We start from the raw sequence: 22,153 nt of genomic DNA on the forward strand, positions 1-22,153 counted from the left end.
GAGAGAAAGGTCTATATATTGTTTTACAAAATGGACTCTCATGAAACATGCATTTGAAATTTATTAGTGTAATAATATTTCATGGATTTTTTGCAAGTATTAGAGATTCTTCTGTGACATCCTGTTTAATAGATGGATGTATAAATAACACCACAAACATTTATTAACATATTTATATATTTTACAGTGTGTGTATAGATATATGAGAAAGAAGAATAAGCAATGAAAAATTCTTTACTTTTCTGTATTTCCAATTATTAACTTGCTTTAGTGTTTTTTAAATCAGAAAAAGAAACGATTTAAAAAATTCTATCTATTCTATTTTATTAAAAATAAAAATTATATTTATTCTATCAATAAAACCCACTAATTTTATTTCCCTAAAAATTTACAAGGAGAGGTTGTGCATAAGTCCCCTGGCCCATTTGACTGTTCGACTCAATTAGAAAATCATCCCATAGAAGCAAACAAACCTAACTGGTCAATCTAGAAATGAAACTAAACAAACGATGTGCTGGACGTTGTTCAACCCGCAATTATCGTTGTCAGAGGTCACTTAATAACTCTCACTTTTTTGGGTGTTTACTATATCCATGGCACTCTGCGTCACTTTTTATGCTTTATGCTGAGATCTCACAAGAATCCAATAAGACAGGGAGTATTATTAACCCCATTTTCCAGATTGGCCTGTTGAGGCCTTTAAAAATTGAGGGCGTTGCCCTTACTACAGAAAGCGGGAGAATGAGGATTCCAACAAGCCCTGTGACATTGGGGCCTGTCCTCTTTCATTGGAAATGACAAAAAGACATGAAGAGCATTCCTCTGAGCTCTGAGACCTCACTGTGTACTTGCGAAGCATTATTGAGATTCAAGCCTGAGTGCATCCTCGCAGACACACAGGCACATACCCAGCTCAAATACATAAGGTGTTTACAACGAAATGTTCTCACAGCCTTGTCTTTGCAACTGCTGCAAGGCACATGTAATCACTGTTGTTTATTATCATAACTGATGTTTTGGTACTTGAGGAATAAAATTGATCTAGAGGGACTGTCAGCTCCACCACTGTAATGATAACCCCGTCCCGGTGTACTCCTGGGGGAGCCCCGTGCACATTGGCAGCCGCACAAGGAGACGCTTAGTTTATATAAGTCACTGTAAAGATCGGTGCAGCGTTCGCCAGTAGCCTGAGAGCCACAGTGACCCCCCACACAAGTCCGTAGGAGAGCAAAGGTCTGAGTGACCGCCTGTGTTTTGTTACGTCAAGGAGGGTCTACAAAGGCTATGGGATATAGTCCTTAGAGAAAAAAAGGAAATCGCAGCTGTCTTTGAAGATGAGGTTTCCCAGTCCAGCTTTCCTGTCTAGGAGTGGCAGTTGAGCATAGCGCTTGAGAGAATGGGTTCAAGTTGTGGCTCGAACTCTTCTTCATTGGGCAAGGTGCTTCTCCTTCATCTCACCTGGAGAATGGATATACTCACAGCCCCTACCCTGATGGGGCTACTGTGAGGGGGAAATGATTGAACCTGTCCAAAGCCCTGAGCCCGGTGCCTGGCACCTAGTAATCCCTCACTAAGCACTGGTTACCTATGTCACCTTATCACCGGTTAGTGTCAGTGACCTTCAGTGATGTTCCTGTTTGGCAGGAAGGGATGGTAACTTAGAAATCTAAGTGAAGAGCATTCAGTGTTGAGGGTAAGAAGAGAATCATGGATCTCTCTTTGGGTTGCTTTGTGCAGTTTTTGCTTATATTTGTCTCTTCCATTGCCCTTTTATTCCTACAGATGGATGATGTAATTGATGACATCATTAGCCTAGAATCAAGTTATAATGAAGAAATCCTGGGCTTGATGGATCCTGCTTTGCAGATGGCAAATACGGTATTGATGACTTTTTTTTTTTTAAAGAATATCTTGAGTTATTGCCAGTGTTCTCTCCTTTTTTCCTGAGCTTTTAGTTTATGTCTGCAAGTGGCTGATTGAGAAACTTATTAATACTAAACCAAGGAATTGTCTCAGGATCACAAATCAGTGACTTTGACATCAGAAATTAAGAATTTCTCGTGGGTTTATCAGTAACCCCATGATAAAGCTCCACGTTCCCTGGCGTCCAAGTCCACTGTCACTAGGACAACAGGCTTCCCCCGGACATCTAGTGACCAACATAGTGCCCGCTGCCAGGGGCAATACTATGGAGTATACTATTTACAGTAGCATTCTCGTTGGCATGACAAATGAATGCACCTTTTAAAGTAAAAGGTGGTACCTTACTATTCACAGATGATAGACTGACGTTTGAGTTGCCTTTCTTCATCTAAATCTATTCAGTTTTAGTTAATAAAGCAGTGGTTTATTAAATTTCCTTCTCTCTATAATTTGGAGCCTTGCCTGTATTGTTTTTTTTTTTTTTTCACTCCTTAGAGTGGTGGCTTATGTTACCACTTAGCCAAAGCCTTACTGTAGGTCTTATTTAGTCCTTGTACTAATTCTGTGACTCTAGTCCTTGCAGTAATTCTGTGAGTCAAGTTGGGGTAGTATCATTACCCTCGTTTTTAGGATTAGGAAAGGTTCTCTGGTCTTGCACAGATTTCCATAGCTTGGGTGTGTCAGAGACAAGACTCTTCAATTGGCTTTGGAATGCCTTGTCCAATCTTATTCTGTTTTCTCTGAGATCAATGCCACGGGGCTATCTTATTCTTGAATAACCTATATTTGAAAGGCTAATTTCCATAGGAGAGAGGGATGTGAGAGGAGTTCTTCTCTGATGGGTACAGAGTTTGGGATTTGTAAGATGAAGAAGTCCTCGAGATCTGTTTCACAATGATGTGAATAGACTTAGCGTTCCTGGGCTGTACACTTCAAAATGGGTAAGATGCTAAATTTTATGTTATAGGAATTTTTACCACAATAGAAAATCTTTTTAGAGCATAAGTTCCTATAAATAAATCCCCATGGCCAGTGAATATGATAGCCCTTGCTTATTTACACCAAAATAGTTTACTGTAGTACACTCAAGTTTTATAGGTAGCATTTTCTTTTCTTTTCCATCTTGTTTCACTTCTTTCAGTTCACTTACCTGAAGTCCTGAAGGGTGACAACCCCCCTTGAAGCCCCAAAGTCTTTTCTAGGATCCTCAGTCTTTGTTAACTTCCTCCCCATTTAAACTCACAACCCCCCCCCCCTCCCCGTTTTTGAAAGATCTGGATGTTCTGCCATCTTGACAGATGTTTCCATGCCACAGTCTCCCCACCCTCTTGGAGCGCTTAGTTGGCATCAGTCGGAACCCTTCTGCTTCCAACTTTGTGCCTCTTGTGAGGAGGGCTACCCTTGTCAGCAGTCGAAATCCTGGGATGAATGTGAGCAAAACACTTGGGAGAGCTTGCACTGTGGAATGTATAAATATACTCGGAAACATGGGTATGTTTACAATGTTTTCAATGCCCTCGCTGCAATTATTAGCAATGGCCCAATCAGCCCAAAGGAACTTTGCTTGATGAAGGTGGTCATTTTGCCAGTGGTGTCGAGTGGTATCCGGGCGCACTCAGGAAGACTATAAACTTAATATGATTTTTTTTTTTTATAAATCATTTAAAATTTTTTCTCCAATAATGAGGACCTTTGAAGTCATCTGAGCCAACCGAGTACTCTGTGCATTAGCCTTCCCTTATATATCTTCCGTTTCCCCCGCATACACACATAGAATCAGTCATGCATCTTCTTGAAAGCCTCTAAAGAAGCATATGCACTAGCTCACAAGACAAACAGGAAAACACAATGGTTAAGAGTTGGGGATTTGTGCTCATATCTGGGTTCCTATCCAAAGCCTTCCATTTCCTCTGTCATCTTGCGTGTTACGTAGCTTCCTGAAGTCCTGCATTTATCCATCTGTAAAATCAGACTGATAATTGCACCTGCCTCACATGGTCATCTCATAAAGTATGTGTAGCATTCAGCATTGGAAACAAGTTGTACTTAACAACATCGAAATTATGAAGTAATTTTTTATACTATCAAGTAATTTTGATAGTATTTTATTCAGGTGATATTCCTTGAGCATCTATAATGTGTCTAGTTCTATTTTAAAATAACATCATACTTAATAATTATAATTCAGATGTTACAATGAGTTTCTGTATGAATTCTAGACATGGGTCCCAGTTTGCCTCATGGAGAACTTGTCCTCAGAACAATCCTTCTTCTTCTTCTTTTTTTAATGTATTCTGTTTTTTTTTTTAATGTTTGTTTATTTTTGAGAGAGAGAAAGAGACAGAGTTTGAGCAGGGGAGGGGGAGAGAGAGAGGGAGACACAAAATCCGAAGCAGGCTTCAGGCTCTGAGCTGTCAGCACAGAGCCCGACACGGGGCTCAAAACCACAAACATGAGCCGAAGTTGGAAGCTTTACCAACTGAGCCACCCAGGTGCCCCCTCATGACAAACCTTTTGAAGACAGTTTCCAAGACCCCCATTTGCTTCTCTCCTTTATTATTTTTAATGCTTATTCTTAGAGAGGGAGAGAGAGAGAGAGAGACAGCATGAGCAGGGGAGGGGCAGAGAGAGGGAGACAGAATCTGAAGCAGGCTCCAGGCTCTGAGCTGTCAGCACAGAGCCCAACGTGGGGCTCGAACTCACAAGAGATCATGACCTGGCCGAAGTTGGATACTGAACCAACTAAGCCACCCAGGCGCCCCTGCTTCTCTCCTTTAGACTGAATACCCATGTCTCCTCAGTCATTCTACGTTAGAATGGAAACCTTATTTCTTGATTATCTGATTGCTCCTAAGCTAACTTTATGATTGAATTAGCATTTACTGAATACCTACTGTGTCACCAGCCCTGAGTGAAGTGCTGTGGATGAAGATGAGTGAGCTTTCCTACCTCTGCTCATAGAGCTTCCCAGCCTGGAAAGAGGAGACTGCGTCAGACCTTGAATAGAGGAGGGTAGTTCGGGAGCAGAGGCGCAATCTCAGGGGAGCTCCTGGGTGGGAAAGATGCCCTGGGCAGCGTTGAATTAATTCCCAGCCAGGGCTGGAGTCACCTGTAGCACCCTCAGATGTCGCTTCCTATCCAGGCATTCGTTACTTTTCTATATTTGCACACTGAAAAAGTCTAAAGGTAACCCCAGCAGAACCAGACCATGACCAAAGCGGTTCAGCATTTTGCTGTTAGTGGAGACCCTATAATATAGAGATTAGGAACTCAGATCATGAGCCAGACAGCTGAATTGAGTGCATACTCTTGAGTGAGTTATTTGACCTCTCTGACTCACTTTCTTTGTGTGGAAAATGGGAATAATAATAATAAGAGCATCTAAGACAATAGAATTCATATGAAAATGTCAAGAGCTAATCCACAAAAAGCATTTAGAAGAGTCTTGATTCTGATACGCACTTACTAAATGTTGGTTCCTAGTTCTTATTCTTGATAAACTTGGGCTTGGGTTGTCAAAAGAAACAACAAAGCTACCACACGTCACTCACATTTTAATTTCTCCCCCGACAGTAGAGTTTAAACTTCACGTTCTTTATGTTAGGCGTTTCTTTTCCGTTTATTTGATTCTTTGATATGCTTTATTTCAAGTTAGCTTCTTGAAAAAAAAAGTAAAGTGGAAGGAACACTTAGAGAGGAAACTATCCTAAGGGAATTGGAGTCTAGAAATAACTGTTCTAAGAGCACAAGGGCCCTCTTGTACCATTACAAACAAAGAATAAAAGTCCCAGTTTACTTGTGCTCACAGTGCTCAATTGAGATTCAGAGAAGGGGAACATCCAGAAAGAAAAAAATAATAATATTTTACAATGATCATTTACTTGGAAAAATATTCATTTTGGTGGAGCAGAACATTGAAGAGCACAATTCAGACCGAGTTTGGAGCACAGACCCATAGGCATTCACCCCCTCTTTATTTGTCCCTATCAGACTGTGGCTTCGATCTGGACATTGTACACTTCTATGCTGGAAGTGAAATTTTTTTTTGTTTAATTTTTTTAATGTTTATTTTTGAGAGAGAGGGAGAAAGACAGAGCATGAGCGGGGGAGGGGCAGAGAGAGAGGGAGGCACAGAATCCGAAGCAGGCTCCAGGCTCTGAGCTGTCAGCACAGAGCCCGATGCGGGGCTCGAACTCACGAGCCATGAGATCATGACCTGAGCCGAAGTCGGATGCGTAACCGACTGAGCCCCCCAGGCGCCCCACGACATATCCATGTTAACAGAAGATGCCTCTTCCTCTTCCTTAGCTTCAAAGATATTATTTTGCCTTAATTATAAATGTTGGCTATGTTTATGGGGCAGTTTTTCTAACCCAGAAGGGGAACCAGAGAATCCTTTCTTAAATATGCATGACCAATTTGTAATTAGAAAGCCATGTTTATTTTTGTATTTATTTAAAAAAAATTTTTTTAGTGTTTTATTTATTTCTGATACAGAGAGAGACAGAGCATGACCAGGGGAGGGGCAGAGAGAGAGGGAGATACAGAATCCGAAGCAGGTTCCAGGCTCTGAGCTGTCAGCACAGAGCCTGACGCAGGGCTTGAGCTCACGGACTGTGAGATCATGACCTGAGCCAAAGTCGGATGCTTAACCGACTGAGTCACCCAGGCACCCCTAAAAAAATTTTTTTTAATGTCACTTATTTTTGAGAGAAAGAGAGACAGAGCACGAGCGGGGGAGGGGCAGAGAGAGGGGAACACCCAGAATCCAAAGCAGGCTCCAGGCTCTCAGCTGTCAGCACAGAGCCTGACGTGGGGTGCAAACCCACAAACTGGAAGATCATGACCTGAGCCGAAGTTGTATGCTTAACTGACCAACCAGGCACCCCAGAATGATGTGTAATCAACCTTCCACTTAGTAGTCTCAACGAATGACAGCCATTAACACACACAACATAAGGCACCATTTAGGGGCGGAGTCTCTCAGCTTCAGCTCCACTAACATTCGAGATGGATAATTCTTTGTTATGAGGCTGTCCTGCTCATTGCAGGATGTTTTTAGCAGCATCCCCAGTCTCCACCCATTAGATGCCAGTGGTACCCTCCACTCCCCCCCCCAGTTGTCACACCCCAAAATCACTCTAGAAGTTGACAGATCCCCTCGGAGAAGGGGAGGAGGTCCCCAATGGAGAAGCCTCGATTTGAACACTGAGCCGTTAATACAGCCCTGTAGTTCCCTTGATTCCTATATTTAGATTTGCACTGCAGCCTGGCAAAATTGGTACAGTGGTTGACAGGCTACATAGTAATTAACATGGCATATGTGGTGTCACTGATCCAAGTTTAGAGCAGGTTGGGAATACAGTACTTTGTAGAAAATCATAATGTTACCAAACCTGGCAGTGTACTGATCACTTAAATACAGTGTTTCACCCCCTGTTACATCTAATTGTTACACAACCCTGTGAGATGGGTGATGTGATCACCACTCTTCAGAGGTGGCACCATGCCTCAGAGAGGTTAATATCACACAGCAGGTCAGTAACACAGGCAGGTTTTAAGCTAGTTCTCTGGCTCCTAAGCCCGCCTGTGAATGGCTGCACTACTAATGCGTAAATTTGAGCATCCATACTTGGCTAGTGAGCAACTAGGTTTTTATTTGCTTAGATCCAGTTGGAGATGACTTGAAAATTGCACTTTCTAATTGGTTTATCAGCAGGTTGACACTACCCCTCCCCCAATACTGTTATTAATATAGTATATGAACCTCCTACCACAAAGCTCTGTTCACACATAGCTAGCCCCATGGTTTTTCTGCCATAAAAGCCGTTAAGATGACATCCACAGAGTGCCTTTCTAGTTCTGTACCTGGCCCAGAGTAGGACCCTACACAAAAAACTCTCCCCAGCAAAATATTCCGGCAAGGTACATGCTGCCAGCTCCTGTTCGGCAAGTGTTGGAAAAGCAGCTATAGCAGGAAATCTTGCAGAGAAGTAGGTGGACACTTATGAGCCGTTCTGGGGACTGGAAGTAATGATGTCTGACCTCAGTGGAGTACCCGATAAGGCGTCTTGTTCTAGAGATATTAATTCATCTCCCTTCTTGGTGGGCCCCACTGTCACTCCCTGCCATTCACAGCAATCTTTTCTGGAGTTTTCAGCTCCCCCCCGCAATCCATTTCTCTCCGGGGGTCCCCAGTCTTGCTCTCTTTCTCCCCACCGACATCCTGCATGTCTCTCCATCTGTCTGTCCACCTCTCTCCCTGTATGCACATGTGTCTCTCTCTTCCTGTTTCCACCCCTACTCTGAGTCTTTGTCTCGTTCCCAATTTTTGTTTCTTTTGCTCCATGTCTGTCTGTCTCTGTCTCTCTCCCTCCCTTCCATGTGAGTCTGCATTTATTTGGTATATGTACACACATTTTCCTTTAGAATATGTTTAGAAAATATGTTCTTGTCCTGGAAAAGCTTATAATCAGATATCTGTTCACTGTAAATCCTTTGGTGACTTAAAGATTTTTTTTAAAGCTCTCTATGTATGTCTTGTCTATTAATTTTCCCTAACAAATCATCATAATGACACAATTGCACGTGTTGCTTACAGTTTGCATTTGAAAATATAATAGATATGATTTATATTTCTAGAGGAATGGAAATATATTTTTTTAGCTTGTTGCATTGAATTTTTAAAGCCACATCCTTAGTTTATTAGTACTCAGTAGTTCCTCAAAAATCTGAAACTCCGGAAAGATAGGAGGAATCCAGAGGGGTTATGAGATGTCATAGCAGCTTTAGAAGCTTTGATGCTCTAACTCTTTACAGTGCTGTGCTGAGAGATTTGCACCCCTTTCCTTCTGGTGTCTTAAGTTGGACAGGAGTACGACTGAGCACACACAAGGCGAGACTGACCCTAAGAAGGTGACCTACTTCAAATTAAACCACTTAGTAAAATGACAGCTAATAATCACAGTCACTTTTGATCAGGTTCTTAGCTAGAGGGGCTTGAATTGTGGTTCAAGGACATTTTAAGTTATCACAGCGCACTGTTTATATGAATCTGTATAATGGGATATATATAGTACATTTTATATACATAACATACATCCTGCCTTCAAAAAGAAGCAAAAGACTGAGTGGAAAAGAGAGAGAGGTGTTCTGCTGGTCTGTCTGTCCTCCCTGCCCTCAGGCCCCAGTCATATTAGAGCTGGATCCTTGTTTACCTGCCAGAAAGTACAGGCCTCCCCCATCTCTTTCGTTTGGGGTTTAGTTCGGGGTTCATTTCATAGAGCACATACTTAGAAGCCATGGTGGATAGATGGTCGAAGGCTACCGATGAAGGGAAACACATTTCTATCTTTATTTTGTGAGATATTTTTATCTGTATGTTAGTAGCCACTGGAGAAAATGAAAGGTGAAATCTTCAATGTCATCTTTATTGGAGCCCCTTGGTCAGTAAACATTCACTTTTCTCAGACGTGGAGTAAAACTTAGAGTGTATAGTCAAGGACAGGAAGGGTTAAATGATCAATTTCTTACACGGTGTTAATAGTTTACAGGAAGTGTTTGAATTAAGCTGGGAATGGGGAGTTTCTGCAGTGGCAGAAGTGAGGCCACTTAACTGTGTCCCCAGAGTGATAGTTGAGAACTTTATTTCAGCCGGTGGGAAGAGGAAATGTCCGGGGCCCGTCTTGTGCCCAAAAACGGGCACATCAGACTCTTCCAGTGAACTCAGTACAGGAAAAACAGCACTGGGGGCAGAAATAAGTTCACTGCTTCCAATGATTCAACTCAGAACTGGAGAAAAACCACTCTTAAGCTACGTTGAGAAGGCTAAATACTTTCCTTTTTTTTTTTTTTTTTTTTTTTTTTTTAAAGTGTATGTTTTGTTCTTTTATTAAAGTCAGTGGGCTCCCTCTTGTGGCTTTGTGAAAGATTTCACTCTCAAGGAAAATAGCTTTTCTTTAGCAATGAGGAAACCATTTCTTTGCCAATAGAGAACACTTCTCAGTGCTTTTCCGCTGCAAAAGTGCTCTTTATAGTGAAGAGAGATAAAAAGGAGAGGGACGGAAAAAATGACTTTGATGAAAAACGTGCTTTGGTGAAAAAGTCATGCCACACAGAACCCTGTTTTACGGTAATAGCCGACCTTTACTAAACATTTAGCGTATGCCCCTGGATGTGCTAGATAGTGAGTTTGCCACATTATCCATTGTCTGCACGCTCAAAATGTACGTATAAGCTGGTAATATAGCCATCTTATGGGTAGGAGATTCCGCGTCCTTCCTTCTCTCAAAGGGAATGAGCTAAGGTGACCATGTCTCTGAGTGAGTGAAAAAGTAAACATGTCGTGCTTTCCTGTTTTAAAAAAATGACTTTTTGCATCCTACCGTTTCTTTTAAGTAAAGTCCGGAATCGATACGGGTTCTAGCTGAATGAGGAGCTTTTCAACAGTTTGTTTCTATCACTGTTTTTCTCTCTCTAGTTACCTGTCTCTGGAAATCTGATTGATCTTTATGGCAACCAAGGACTGCCACCCCCTGGCCTCACCATCAGCAACTCCTGTCCAGCCAACCTTCCCAACATAAAAAGGGAGCTCACAGGTAAATCCTGGCAACAGTGCCTCTTACTGGGGATTTTCTGTTGATTTCCTGACAAACACGGTTCTCAAAATTGTGACCTCCAGACTCTTGCCAATTCGTGAACATACTTTTTTTTAGGTCTATGTGGTGGTGAAAACATTGAGCAATATTTTAAGGTGGAAGATTTATACTTGGAAATTTCCAGTATTTGAGGTACTGGGAATTGGGGCTGCTGTCACTCCATGGCATTGTTAGAACTCCATGACACTCCTCATTGTGTCTTTGGCTGCTGTCCCCTTTGGGCTGGGGGCACTAGGCAACATTTTTAATGATCAGATGTCTCTAACCCATCTGGTGTTTGTGCTAAGCCCCTAGAAGCATTTGCGTTTGAGAACCCTGGGCAGATATTTTGTTGGACATACATTCAAGCCCACAGTTGTCAGGATAGGGTAAGAATGAATTTCTTAACATCTTCAGAAGCCTCCTGTTATTTTTGCTAAATCACATGCAAAAGATTTATTACATGGAGTAAAAAAATAGATTATAAAACCGAGCAATGGGTATTGTTTGTTCCTGGGGCAAGTGTGAAATTACCTATTTCACCATTTTGTTTAACGCTTTAGGGAGAGCATTTGGCCATTAAAACATGACGAAACGACATTAGAACTGGCATTCTATCATGCTGAATTTTATGGCCCTCACCTTATCCCCCTTTTTCATGTTTGGTCCTTGCATCTTGCAGGGTTACGTGAACACGCTGAAAATACGGAAAATATATTTGGTGCGAAAAATTCCTATTTGTTCAAGGGTGTCTTTTTAAAAAAAATATTTCAGAAGATAGTGGCAAGAGAAAGACATTTGGAAAAACAAACACTGATTTGGTTTAAAAGAGATAATTAATTGGGGCACCTGGGTGGCTTAGTCCGTTAAGTGTCCGACTTTGGCTCTGGTCATGATCTCGCGGTTCGTGACTTCAGGCCCCACATCAGCTATGTGCTGACAACTCAGAACCTGAAGCCTGCTTCGTATTCTTTCTCTTTCTCTCTCTCTGCCCCTCACCTACTCGTGCTCTGTCTCTCTCTACTATAAATAAACATTAAATTTTTTTAAAATAAAGGATAAAACTAATTAATATTAAAACTCATTGGAAGTCAACAAAAAAGTAGGAACCCTACCAGGAAGGAACAGTGTCATGAAGTTCTTAGAAAATAATGCCGAGATCTATACTAAGTAATGATAAAATGTGGTTAGCGTGACATGATCAGAATTCTTACAACTTAAGTGCAAAGTGGGGTTTTGAATTATGTGTTTGCTTCTTCAAAAACAAAAGAAAACAACTGAGGCAACAGGTGGGCATGAGAGAAATAGGTAAGGGGTAGACGTTGATTTTTTAAAGAAAGTAAGCAGATATAATGAAGTATACACTTCCAGAATCACTTTCTATCGTAGAAAATGACCATTCCAGGCAGGAAAAGGAGAAATAGACAGGAATTAGGGTTCTGAACACTGCTAGTTGGAGCAGGAGTATGATGTAGCCAAAAGCTTAGGAGTCAGTTCTGATCTACAGGGAAAAAATTATCTTTCTTAAGTTTGGTTTTCCCACCTGTGTTAGATTCTGGTCAGGAAGCAGAGACCACATGGTGATTTGAACAGTGGAGGTTTAAAATATAGAATTGTTAACCAAACACAGGCTAGCAGCTACTTAGGATGATATGCTAAAGAAGATCCTGAGGCTGCAGAGGGTATCCAGGCTTGAGAAAGAACCTCTCCCACCCCCACCCCCCAGGCCAAGAGTCCACCCCCTTGGGGAGGATGTGGGTGAAGCTACCAGATGTTAGAGAAGTTCACCGGATTGCCTTGGCCAAAGCTGGTCCACAGTTAGTGGGTTGAAGTTGGAAGGCAGAAAACCATGGTGTGTGGCTGGCAAACTGAAAAAAAAAAGGCGGGGGGGGGGGTGTTAGAAATAAAGTGAGAAAACAAAAAATAAGATAGTGAGGTGGAGGGTGTATGAATAAAAGCTGTCTGTAATGCTCATGTGAGAAACAAATAGAAAATCATTTGGATTGAACTTCCCAGTTGAAATAATTTAGCTTCTGAATTATTTATTTGTACATAATAATACATACATACATACATACATACATACATACATACTTTAGTGGCTATGAGTTATGCTAAAAAGGTTTCTATTTTGGGGTAAGATTCTGAGTTAAGGTAGTGTAATCTTTCAGATAACTCTTCTGAAAAGGAAATAACAGAGGTTCCAGAATCCCAGGATTAGTCAAAGGACTGTTTCTCTCTTGTTTTGGTTTGCTGTCCTGAAAGGTGCAAAGTAATCCCTCATCACAGAGAACTCACAAGAGTTGCTATGCAAATACATCTTTTCCAATAGAGCTGCTTCCAAATGCTTTAGTACCCTATTCCTCTGTTTGTTTTCATAAACCCAGACTAGGAAAATAGTTGCTCCTAAGGATCATAATTTCATTCCAGCAGGTTCTGTTGGAACCTGGCTCCCAGTTCTGAAAAAATGAGTCCATTTCCACCAGTCAGTTAGAGAGCCAATGTGATAGCTTCTGTACCCAGTTTTTTATGTCAATGTTACAAAGGCCTCGAAGAAATAACCTCAAAGTTCTGTTGCATGAAAAGAAAATTTCACTCCTGATAACAGAATATCAGCTGCAAATTTCCCTAGTTCTCTGGTTATTTATTTTTCCTCTTGTATGTTTGTAGTGTGTCAGACATCTTTGTTACTGGTCTTTTACCATTTTGTAGAAGCCAAGTCTTTGCATTTATTTCGTAAGTATTGCTTTGGAAAAAATGCAAGCTTTTTAAGAATGATAATTTGAAAAACCCTCTTTGGATTGTTAGAATCTGGTCGGATGAGCTTCTATATATTTAGAAAATGAGGTGTTTTGTAGTTGACATCATTGTGTTCCTTGAACCGTTCCAGTTTCTAATTACTTCATTCACGTGCACAGCGTGTATTTTTCCCACAGAATCTGAAGCGAGAGCATTGGCCAAAGAGAGGCAAAAAAAGGACAATCACAACTTGAGTAAGTTGGTTTTATGCTCATGATATTTGATTGGAGTGGATGTTCCCCCTTATATCAAAATTGTTTGAAATCTTACAGGGGAGGAAATTGATACGTATAGCTGTTATGAAGATATAATTTATGGAAGAAAAATTGTTTTTCAGAGAAAGTAACATATATTTTCCCCATATTTTATCTCCAATCAAATTGAATTTTCTCCAGTATTCTGAAAAGTATTTACTTTACTTGTTTATAGTAATGGTGTGTGTGTGTGTGTGTGTGTGTGTGTGTGTGTGTGTGTGTGTGTGTGTGTGGTGAGAGGGAGACTTGATCCCCAACTACCCAATTATAAGTGTTGCTCACACTGGAACTTATTAACAAAAGGGGATGATGGGATCACCTTCTCCAGTGAGATTTGAAAGAAAAAAAAAAAAAAACACCTGGAGAGTGAGTCAGTGGGTAAGGTACCCTCCCAAATATCTGACTTTACTTGTGACTTAAAAAAAAAAAAAAGTCTCCTGCCATGTAAAAACACGTTTAATTTACTCTTGATCAAATCTTTAAGCTTTTTCCTATGAGAACTTGAGGTTTTTGTTTCATAAACAAAAGTAAAAGAGGCTGCACAGTTAAAAAGAATTTTTCATCTTTTGGCCTCCTGTCCTCTTCTTCCTGAATTCAGTTTTAAGAATGTAATAAGTTATGTATAGACACTTTGTTGTGGTAAAAATGATAGAATTAGACCCGAATTTAAAATGATAGGATAAAGCTAGAATTCTCCTCTGATTCGTAAAAGTCATCATTGTTGGTTTGTTTTTCTTTTTTTTTTTTTTTTTGTCCAGTTTGTTGTTGATCTTGCCAGTCTCTGCCCATGTGTTTAAGAATACACACACGTGCACATGCACACCGAGAATAAATAGTGGGCTTTTGGTGTCTCTTTTAACATAAGCAATATCATGTTATCCATATTTGTTGCTGTTTGCTTTTTTATTCTCAGCAGCCTTTCCTGAAGAACCTTTGCAGTTGTTAGTGTAGGTCTGTCTCCTTTTAAAAAACTGTTGTATAGTATTCCATAGCATGGCTGTATGAAATTGAGTGATTCTCCTACTGCTAAGTGTTGAAATTACTTCCAGCTTTTCCCTGTACTTTTTTTTTTTTTAGTGTTTATTCATTTTTGAGAGACAGAGAGTGACAGAGCACGAGAGGAGAAGGGGCAGAGAGAGAGGGAGACACAGAATCAGAAACAGGCTCCAGGCTCCGAGCTGTCAGCACAGAGCCCAACACGGAGCTTGAACTCACAAACTGTGAAATCATGACCTGAGCCAAAGTCGGACACTTAACTGACTGAGCCACCCAGGTGCCCCCAGTTTTTCCCTGTTCTAAGCAATGCCACAGTGAGCATTTGCACACGCGCCACTCTGTCTGTGTACAGGGGAGTTTCTTTCTCCAGGTCAGGTACTGAGAAAAGGAATCGCTGGGTCCCAGAGGGGATGGGTTCTTTCTTTTAATAGATACTGTCCTTCCTAGTTCCCATTTCAGCTGGGAGAAGCTCTGCTCCTTTTAACCCAAAGATTGGGAGTAATATTTCTAAGATCTCCTCTGGCTTCCAAGTAATTATACTCTAAGACATTTGTTCTTTCTATATAACTTAGAATTAAGATCATCAGGCATTACCCAAAACTCCACCTAACTGACCTGTGGAAAACGAAGTTGGATCTTGTCAAAAACAATACCTTTACGTAGGCACCTGAACTCTCAAGTTTAGGGTTGTCAGTAAAATATAAACATGATTAGGTCATACTCTGAGGTCTATAAAAAAAAAATCTTAAAATCTCATCTAACCATTAGAAATGAATACTCAAGGGGTGCATGGGTGGCTCAGTTGGTTAAGCATCCGACTTTGGCTCAGGTCAAGATCTCACAGCTCCAGAGTTCGAGCCTGGTGTCAGGCTCTGCTCTCAGCGCAGAGCGCACTTTAGATCCTCTGTCCCCCCTCTCTCTGTCCCTCTCCTGCTTGTGTGCGTGCTCTCTCACCCTCTCTGTCAAAAATAAACATTAAAAAAAAAAAAAAAATGAGTACTCAAGGTTAGATTGTCCATTGACATAGCTCTTCCTCTTCTAAGAACTTACCTTGTAAAAGTAGTTGCCAAAATGTGCAAAATAATACATTCATTTGTTTACTCATAACTATTTACTGAGCCCTCATTATGTCTGAGGCATTTTTCTCCAGAAGTGAACTAGACAGATAGGCTTCTCACTTATGAGCTTCCATTTGACTCAAGGGTAGACCCAATAGATGAGCAAACGAATACATTAAGGTGGTGTTTTCAGTACAGAACAAAAACCACGATAGGAGTAAAATGTATATGTGAGCACTGGCCAAAATATTCATTATACCATTGACAGAGGGAGAAATTAGACATAGTCTAAATATTCATCACTGGAGTGTTTGTAAATAAATTACAGTATACCCCTATAAAGGATACTCAGTGGCTCTTAAGAAGAATGGGGTTGGTCTTTTTTACCTGATTTACATGGATAGCCACAATATATTACTGAGTGAGAAGAGTTAAGTGGCAGATAATATACATATTATTTTCTCAGTATATAAAAAGAATACACTAACTGTGTGTGTGTGTGTATATTCCTCATAGAACCTTCTATCATCTGCATATTTCATTTGTTTATATATATCATAACATATAATATACATTTAATATAAAACATTTTGTTTATATTATAGTGTTGTTATATTAAATTATTATATTATGTTATGTTATCATAAATTATATATTACATAAGCAAACAAATGAAATATGCAGATGGTTGAAGGTTCTATGAGGCGACAAAGTACAGGCAACAGGATAGAATGCCAGGATAGGCATGGTGGTTCAGTTTTAAATAGGGTGGTCAGAGAAGGCTCATAGGTAAATCTGAGGCACTGCCTGAGGTTGGTGAGGGCAGAATCATACAGATATTTGGGGAAGGGTGTTCCACTCGGGGTGAACAGCAGTATGAAGTCCTAAAGTGGGAAGTGGATCTCGTTTGGTTGAGGAATTGCAGGAAGCCAGTGGGGCTAACGGGAGGTGGGACAGCGGTGAGTCATGACAGAAGATGTGGTCAGAGAGGGAGAGGAGCAGAGCATGAGGTCACAAGGATGGGAGCCCACCAGATCCTTGAGGACCTGGCTTTTGTCTCAGTGAGGTGGGAAATGATTGGCGGGTTTTCAGCAAGGGGTTGGATGCTCTGCCTTAGGTTTTAACAGGATCCCTCTGGCTGTTGTGGTCTAAATAGACCAGAGTGGGTAGGAAGCAGTGGGTGTGGGTGACAGATGGTAGTTAGGAGAATTGCAGTAATCCTTAGGCAAGAGATGATGGTCGCTTCTCTCAGGTAACAGTGGAGGTTGAAAGTGGGCGGATTCTGTAGATCTTTCGAATATAGAGCCAACAGACTTTGATGATGGATCCGATGTGGGATGTGAGAGGAACAGAGGTGTAGAACTGATTCCAAGGTTTTCGCCTAAGTAACTAGAGGAATGGAGTTACAGTAAATGAGGTGGGAAAGGCTGTGGGTGGAGTCATTTGAGCATGCAAGAACAGGAGCTTGTGTTTGGACTCTTGGGGCTGCCCATTAGACCTCCCTGTGGAAACAACTAGTAGTTGGACATGTGAGTCTGGAGTTTCAGGGACCTATCTAAGTTGGAAATACAACTGTGGGAGTCATCAGTGTTTGTGTGGCGTAGAAAACCATGAGACGAGATGAGATCACGAGTAAGTGAATATGGATGAAGAAGAGTTCCAAGAACTGTGCCCTGGGCAGGCAGCTTGGTTAGAGAATAAAAATCATCACAAAGGATATGTAAGAAACTTAACAGTGGTCGTATCTGGATCACAGGAAACTTTTACTTCACGTTATGCGTTTCAGTGCTGTTTGAATTTTTCTGATTGTTACATGCTTGGAAAAGTAAGAAAGCATGTCATGCTTTTAGTTTTGGAGGAGGTTAGCTACAAGATCAGAGATCCAAAAATTCCTTCTTTAGAACCAGTGAGTATCAGTGTATCTGTTTTATAAAAATTTAACGGTAAGGCAGTATTTTAAATGCCTGATTTAATCATAGAAGGGATCCCTCTGCTAAGAAAAAATACAGGATGTGTTGGGAAAGTAGCGTATATCATGTACCTAAACGTATGGACTACTAGTAGGTCAAATATAAATGTGTATTAGGTTATATTATGTTTAAAGTAAAATGTTAACTTTTTAATCTGATTTATTAGACCTTAAGTTATTTGGAATTTATTTGCCCGGGTAGGTAAGTTAGAAACATTTATTAACCCATATGCTTTACTGTTTCACCCTCCCGAAAGAAGATGATAATTTAGCTACACATGCAACTGAATTGATAAAATAGGGACGCTGTTAGGACGCATGGTGTAGTCAAACAAGCTTAACTTAACTTCTAGGATGTGTTACCCAGCACTGTATCCCCTCAACGCATCTGCCTATTGAACACTTGAAATGCGCTATAGTTCAAATTGTGATGTGCTGTAAGTATAAAATACACACTGGATTTCGGGGCGCCTGAGTGGCTCAGTCAGTTAAGCGTCAGACTCTTGATTTCGGCTCAGGTCATGATCTCACGGTTTGTGAGCTCGAGCCTCCCATCGGGATCTGTGCTGGCAGTGCAGAGCCTGCTTGGGATTGTCTTTCTCCCCCTCTCTCTCTGCCCTTTCCTCTGCTCATGCCCTCTCTCTCTCCAAATGAATACAACCTTTAAAAATTATAGGGGCGCATGGGTGGCGCAGTCGGTTAAGCGTCCGACTTCAGCCAGGTCACGATCTCGCGGTCGGTGAGTTCGAGCCCCGCGTCAGGCTCTGGGCTGATGGCTCAGAGCCTGGAGCCTGTTTCCGATTCTGTGTCTCCCTCTCTCTCTGCCCCTCCCCCGTTCATGCTGTGTCTCCCTCTGTCTCCCCCCCCCCAAAAAAAATAAACGTTGAAAAAAAAAATTAAAAAAAAATTATAAAATAAACTCTGGATTTCAAAAATTTAGTACAAAGAAAAGAATGTTAAGTATTTAGTTACAATTCATATAGCTTACATGTTGAAAGTATGGGTATATTGGGTTTAACAAGGTATTCAAATTAATTTTTCCTCTTTCTTTTTACTTCTTCAGTGTGATTACTTAGAAAATTTTAAATTACGGAAGTAACTCACATTGTATATATCTGTTGGGCAACACTGGGCCTAGGGCAGGGAGTTTTGTACGGCCGGTAGGCTAAGAATGTTTCTTCTTTTTTTTTTTTTAATTTTTTTTTTAATGTTTATTTATTTTTGAGACAGAGAGAGACAGAGCATGAACGGGGGAGGGTCAGAGAGAGGGAGACACAGAATCTGAAACAGGCTCCAGGCTCTGAGCTGTCAGCACAGAGCCCGACGCGGGGCTTGAACTCATGGACTGCGAGATCATGACTTGAGCCGAAGTCGGCGGCTTAACCGACTGAGCCACCCAGACGCCCCTAAGAATGTTTCTTATGTTTCTAAATGGTTAAAAAAAAATCAAAAGAGGAATGTTTTGTGATATGTGAGAATTATATAAAATCCAACTTCTGGCATCCAGCGCTTCTTGTTAGTCAACTGGCATTGCAAAAAAAAAAAAAAAAAAAAAAAAAAATATATATATATATATATATATATATATATATATATATATATATATATATCCAGTTAATATTGTCACATTTTGAACGTTGTCAATAAACAAAAGGAACTTATCTTCTCTTTCATTACATAAGTATCTACATAACATCCTCAGTTTTGCCAGTTTGGCCCTCAAAGCCCAAAGTCCTCATTACCTGGCCCCGTAGAAAATGTTGGTTGCCCCAGGTCTGAATGGTCAGGGTTGAGTTCAGGCTGTTTTCGCTTGCTCCTGGGGACCCTTGTCAAGTCCCTAATATCCCCCAAAGTAGTTTTGTCATTTATCATTGAGGAGACTTAACTCCAGTGTCAGGGTGTTATAGAATCAAAGGAGAAATTACAGTCTCATCACTTTGTAAATGATGAAGTTCTGTACAAAGGTAACTCATTTGTTTGGAAGCACTTGAACCTCAGTCCCAAAACCATGATAGTATCTGGAAACCCAGATCCGGAAACACAGCCTTGGGCTGGCCAGGCTAATGCATACATGGCTTTAACGAGATATGCTGCATGTGTATGTGGTGCTGTTACTGACAGTCCCTTCCTGTCCTCTTTTCTTGAAGTTGAAAGAAGAAGACGATTTAACATAAATGATCGCATTAAAGAACTAGGTACTTTGATTCCCAAGTCCAATGATCCGTGAGTACAATTCCATGTTAATCTGCGTTGTATATTTTTGGGGACCTTAATGCTTATTCATATGTTGCAGAAAGGGCACAGTTCTAAAAACCAGAGTCAGGAAGCACCCCCCTGAACCATTGGTTCCACGTCTGGTATAGTTATCCCTTTCCTTGTTAGTCTGGCCAAACTAAAATTTTGAGAGAAATGAACTGAATTGTATTAAAGGGTTATTGGGCATAAGGTCTTCAGCTTTGGATACGAGGAGGTGGCTTTCTGAAATCTGAGACTCCTTGGCAAATGATCACCAAGCTGTTGGAAGAATTCTCTTTAATGGTTGCAGGATAGAGATTTCAGTAGCTGTTCAAGCAAGAGCTGTTGACCATTTGCTGGAGAGCTCAACAGTATCTGTGGGCTGGTATAGGAGACTCCACGTCTAACACTCAACAGCCATAAGGTCAAAAAAAAATTTTTTTTTTAACTTGCATGCCCTTTATATGCTTTACCGATCTAGAAAAAAATAATTTTTTAAAATTCTTTCAAGTACTGGTCAGCAGATTTGGATTTCAGCTTCCAGTCTCTGCCCACCTTACCACCCGCACCGCCCCCCTCCCCGTTTCAGATGGAGAACAGTTGTAAAGATAATTTTCCTACTGTGTCAGCAAGTAGGACAACAAGTACACAATTTTTATCTACTAGAGAGTGACCCGTTTGATGTAAGAGGCAGGAGGATATATACGTTTTAATGACCCCCAGTGGCGTTGTCTGAAATTAGCCTTTGAATAGAACCTTTTAGCTACCTAATAAAATGTAAAGATGAAATCAAGCATTATTCATGCAAGCCTTATTAAATTTGCTATTCACGTTATTGTCAGGGAATTTGTGACAAAATAAAATAAAATCATGGCCCATTGTAAGGTGTCTTTGATGAATGTTCAAGCACAATTTCCATCATCCACATTTTGCTTTGCCAGGTTTCAAGGAAAAGCCATTTTGAAACTCACAACATTCAAATTCTCAGTTCTGCCGCACAAATTTATCCTACTAAGGGGCTGCGACCTTCATTTCCTATAGTCAGTCTTGCATGATAGTTGAAATTGAATTCCCATTTTCCTGTTCTTTATCAGCGTTCACTTTTTAGCATATTCTTTTAAACTGTAGCATGTGAATCTCTTTAGCAACATTATGAAATTATGGGGCTGCAGTGAAAGCCTCTATTTGCATATCTTCTTTCTCTATTGTATTAGAATACTTACGTGTTTATAATCTGAACTGATAATGATCTTTAATTGTAGGCATTGTTTTAAGATAAATGGACTATAATCTCTAATGGGAGTTTTTCCCTACCAGGTTTCTGGAACAGGCTCTGGGGCTGCTACAGAGACACCATCTAGTGAACCAGGGTCTTAGCCCCACACGCTTTCCTCCCCTATAGCAGATCTGCTTTCGCTGATTTATATATTGGGAATCTTTATACAGTTCTGTGTGGAAAAAGGGTTGCTCTCATCCCAAGAAAAAAAAAGTTTGAAAACCCTTCCTTTAAGCCTAAAAGCCTGATTCATTGGATGTCACAAGGAAGCAAAACCTGAGATAATTGGTTGAAATAGTCACTTCTTAAAAACTGAGTCGCTGCTCACGTGTTTCAACGTGGGTTTTTCAACCTACTGGTCTAGTTGAGGCATCTTTCATTATGGTTACATCCCTCTCTGGCTGCTCAAATGTTGGTTACTTTGACCTCAGCCCTGAATATTAAGCAAGTCTGTGCTCCCTCTATCTCAGCACACCTCCCTGGGTAGCCATCTTTGGTGCTCAGACCCCAGGGATAAACCTCAGGGAATTTTCCAGGGGCCATAAGTCTGCCTCTCGTGGGAGAACTTCTGTTTTGTTCTTCATCTAATCCATATGAGGATCAATTACTTGGTGGCTTGTTTTAATGGCTCTCCATTCACACATCCCAGCAGATACTTCAATCTGCCTTGAGCAGCTATAGATTATGGGGTAGGAGAGTTTTCATACATTAAGTCGTTTTTTTTTTTCATTGTCCTCGTCATCATCATCATGAACACTGTGAAAGAGCTCTGATTAATTTAAAGTACTACAGAAATACCATTTATGTAATTATAATTTCATTCTTAATTATTTTTCTGAGAGTGCTCTAAATTTTTCAGCTCACTTTTACCTACATTTTAATGGTGTTCTTAATTTCCTTATATATGAGTGCATTACAGCTACAGTGATTAAAAACTGAAAGGCACCAAGCTCAGGCTGCCCGGGTTTGAATTCCAAAACAGTCCCTTACTGGATATGTGATCCTGG

General features: G+C 40.7%; 1 protein-coding gene across 6 annotated transcripts in view; it reads left to right on the forward strand.

The window, feature by feature from the left end:
- The window catches only part of MITF (melanocyte inducing transcription factor), a 225,370-nt gene that overhangs the window by 192,493 nt on the left and 10,724 nt on the right, over positions 1-22,153 (forward strand). For 4 of the 6 annotated variants that reach the window (XM_047850199.1, XM_047850204.1, XM_047850200.1 and 1 more), the window contains 4 exons: positions 1,783-1,878; positions 10,403-10,520; positions 13,478-13,552; positions 19,783-19,858. In XM_047850199.1, the coding sequence (XP_047706155.1) occupies positions 1,783-1,878; positions 10,403-10,520; positions 13,478-13,552; positions 19,783-19,858 (365 nt within the window). The remainder of the gene's footprint in view (positions 1-1,782; positions 1,879-10,402; positions 10,521-13,477; positions 13,553-19,782; positions 19,859-22,153) is intronic. The other 2 variants (XM_047850201.1, XM_047850202.1) reach the window with 1 other exon arrangement.

This window comes from Prionailurus viverrinus, chromosome A2 (assembly GCF_022837055.1).
Source record: "Prionailurus viverrinus isolate Anna chromosome A2, UM_Priviv_1.0, whole genome shotgun sequence".
NCBI classification, from domain to species: Eukaryota; Metazoa; Chordata; class Mammalia; order Carnivora; family Felidae; genus Prionailurus; species Prionailurus viverrinus.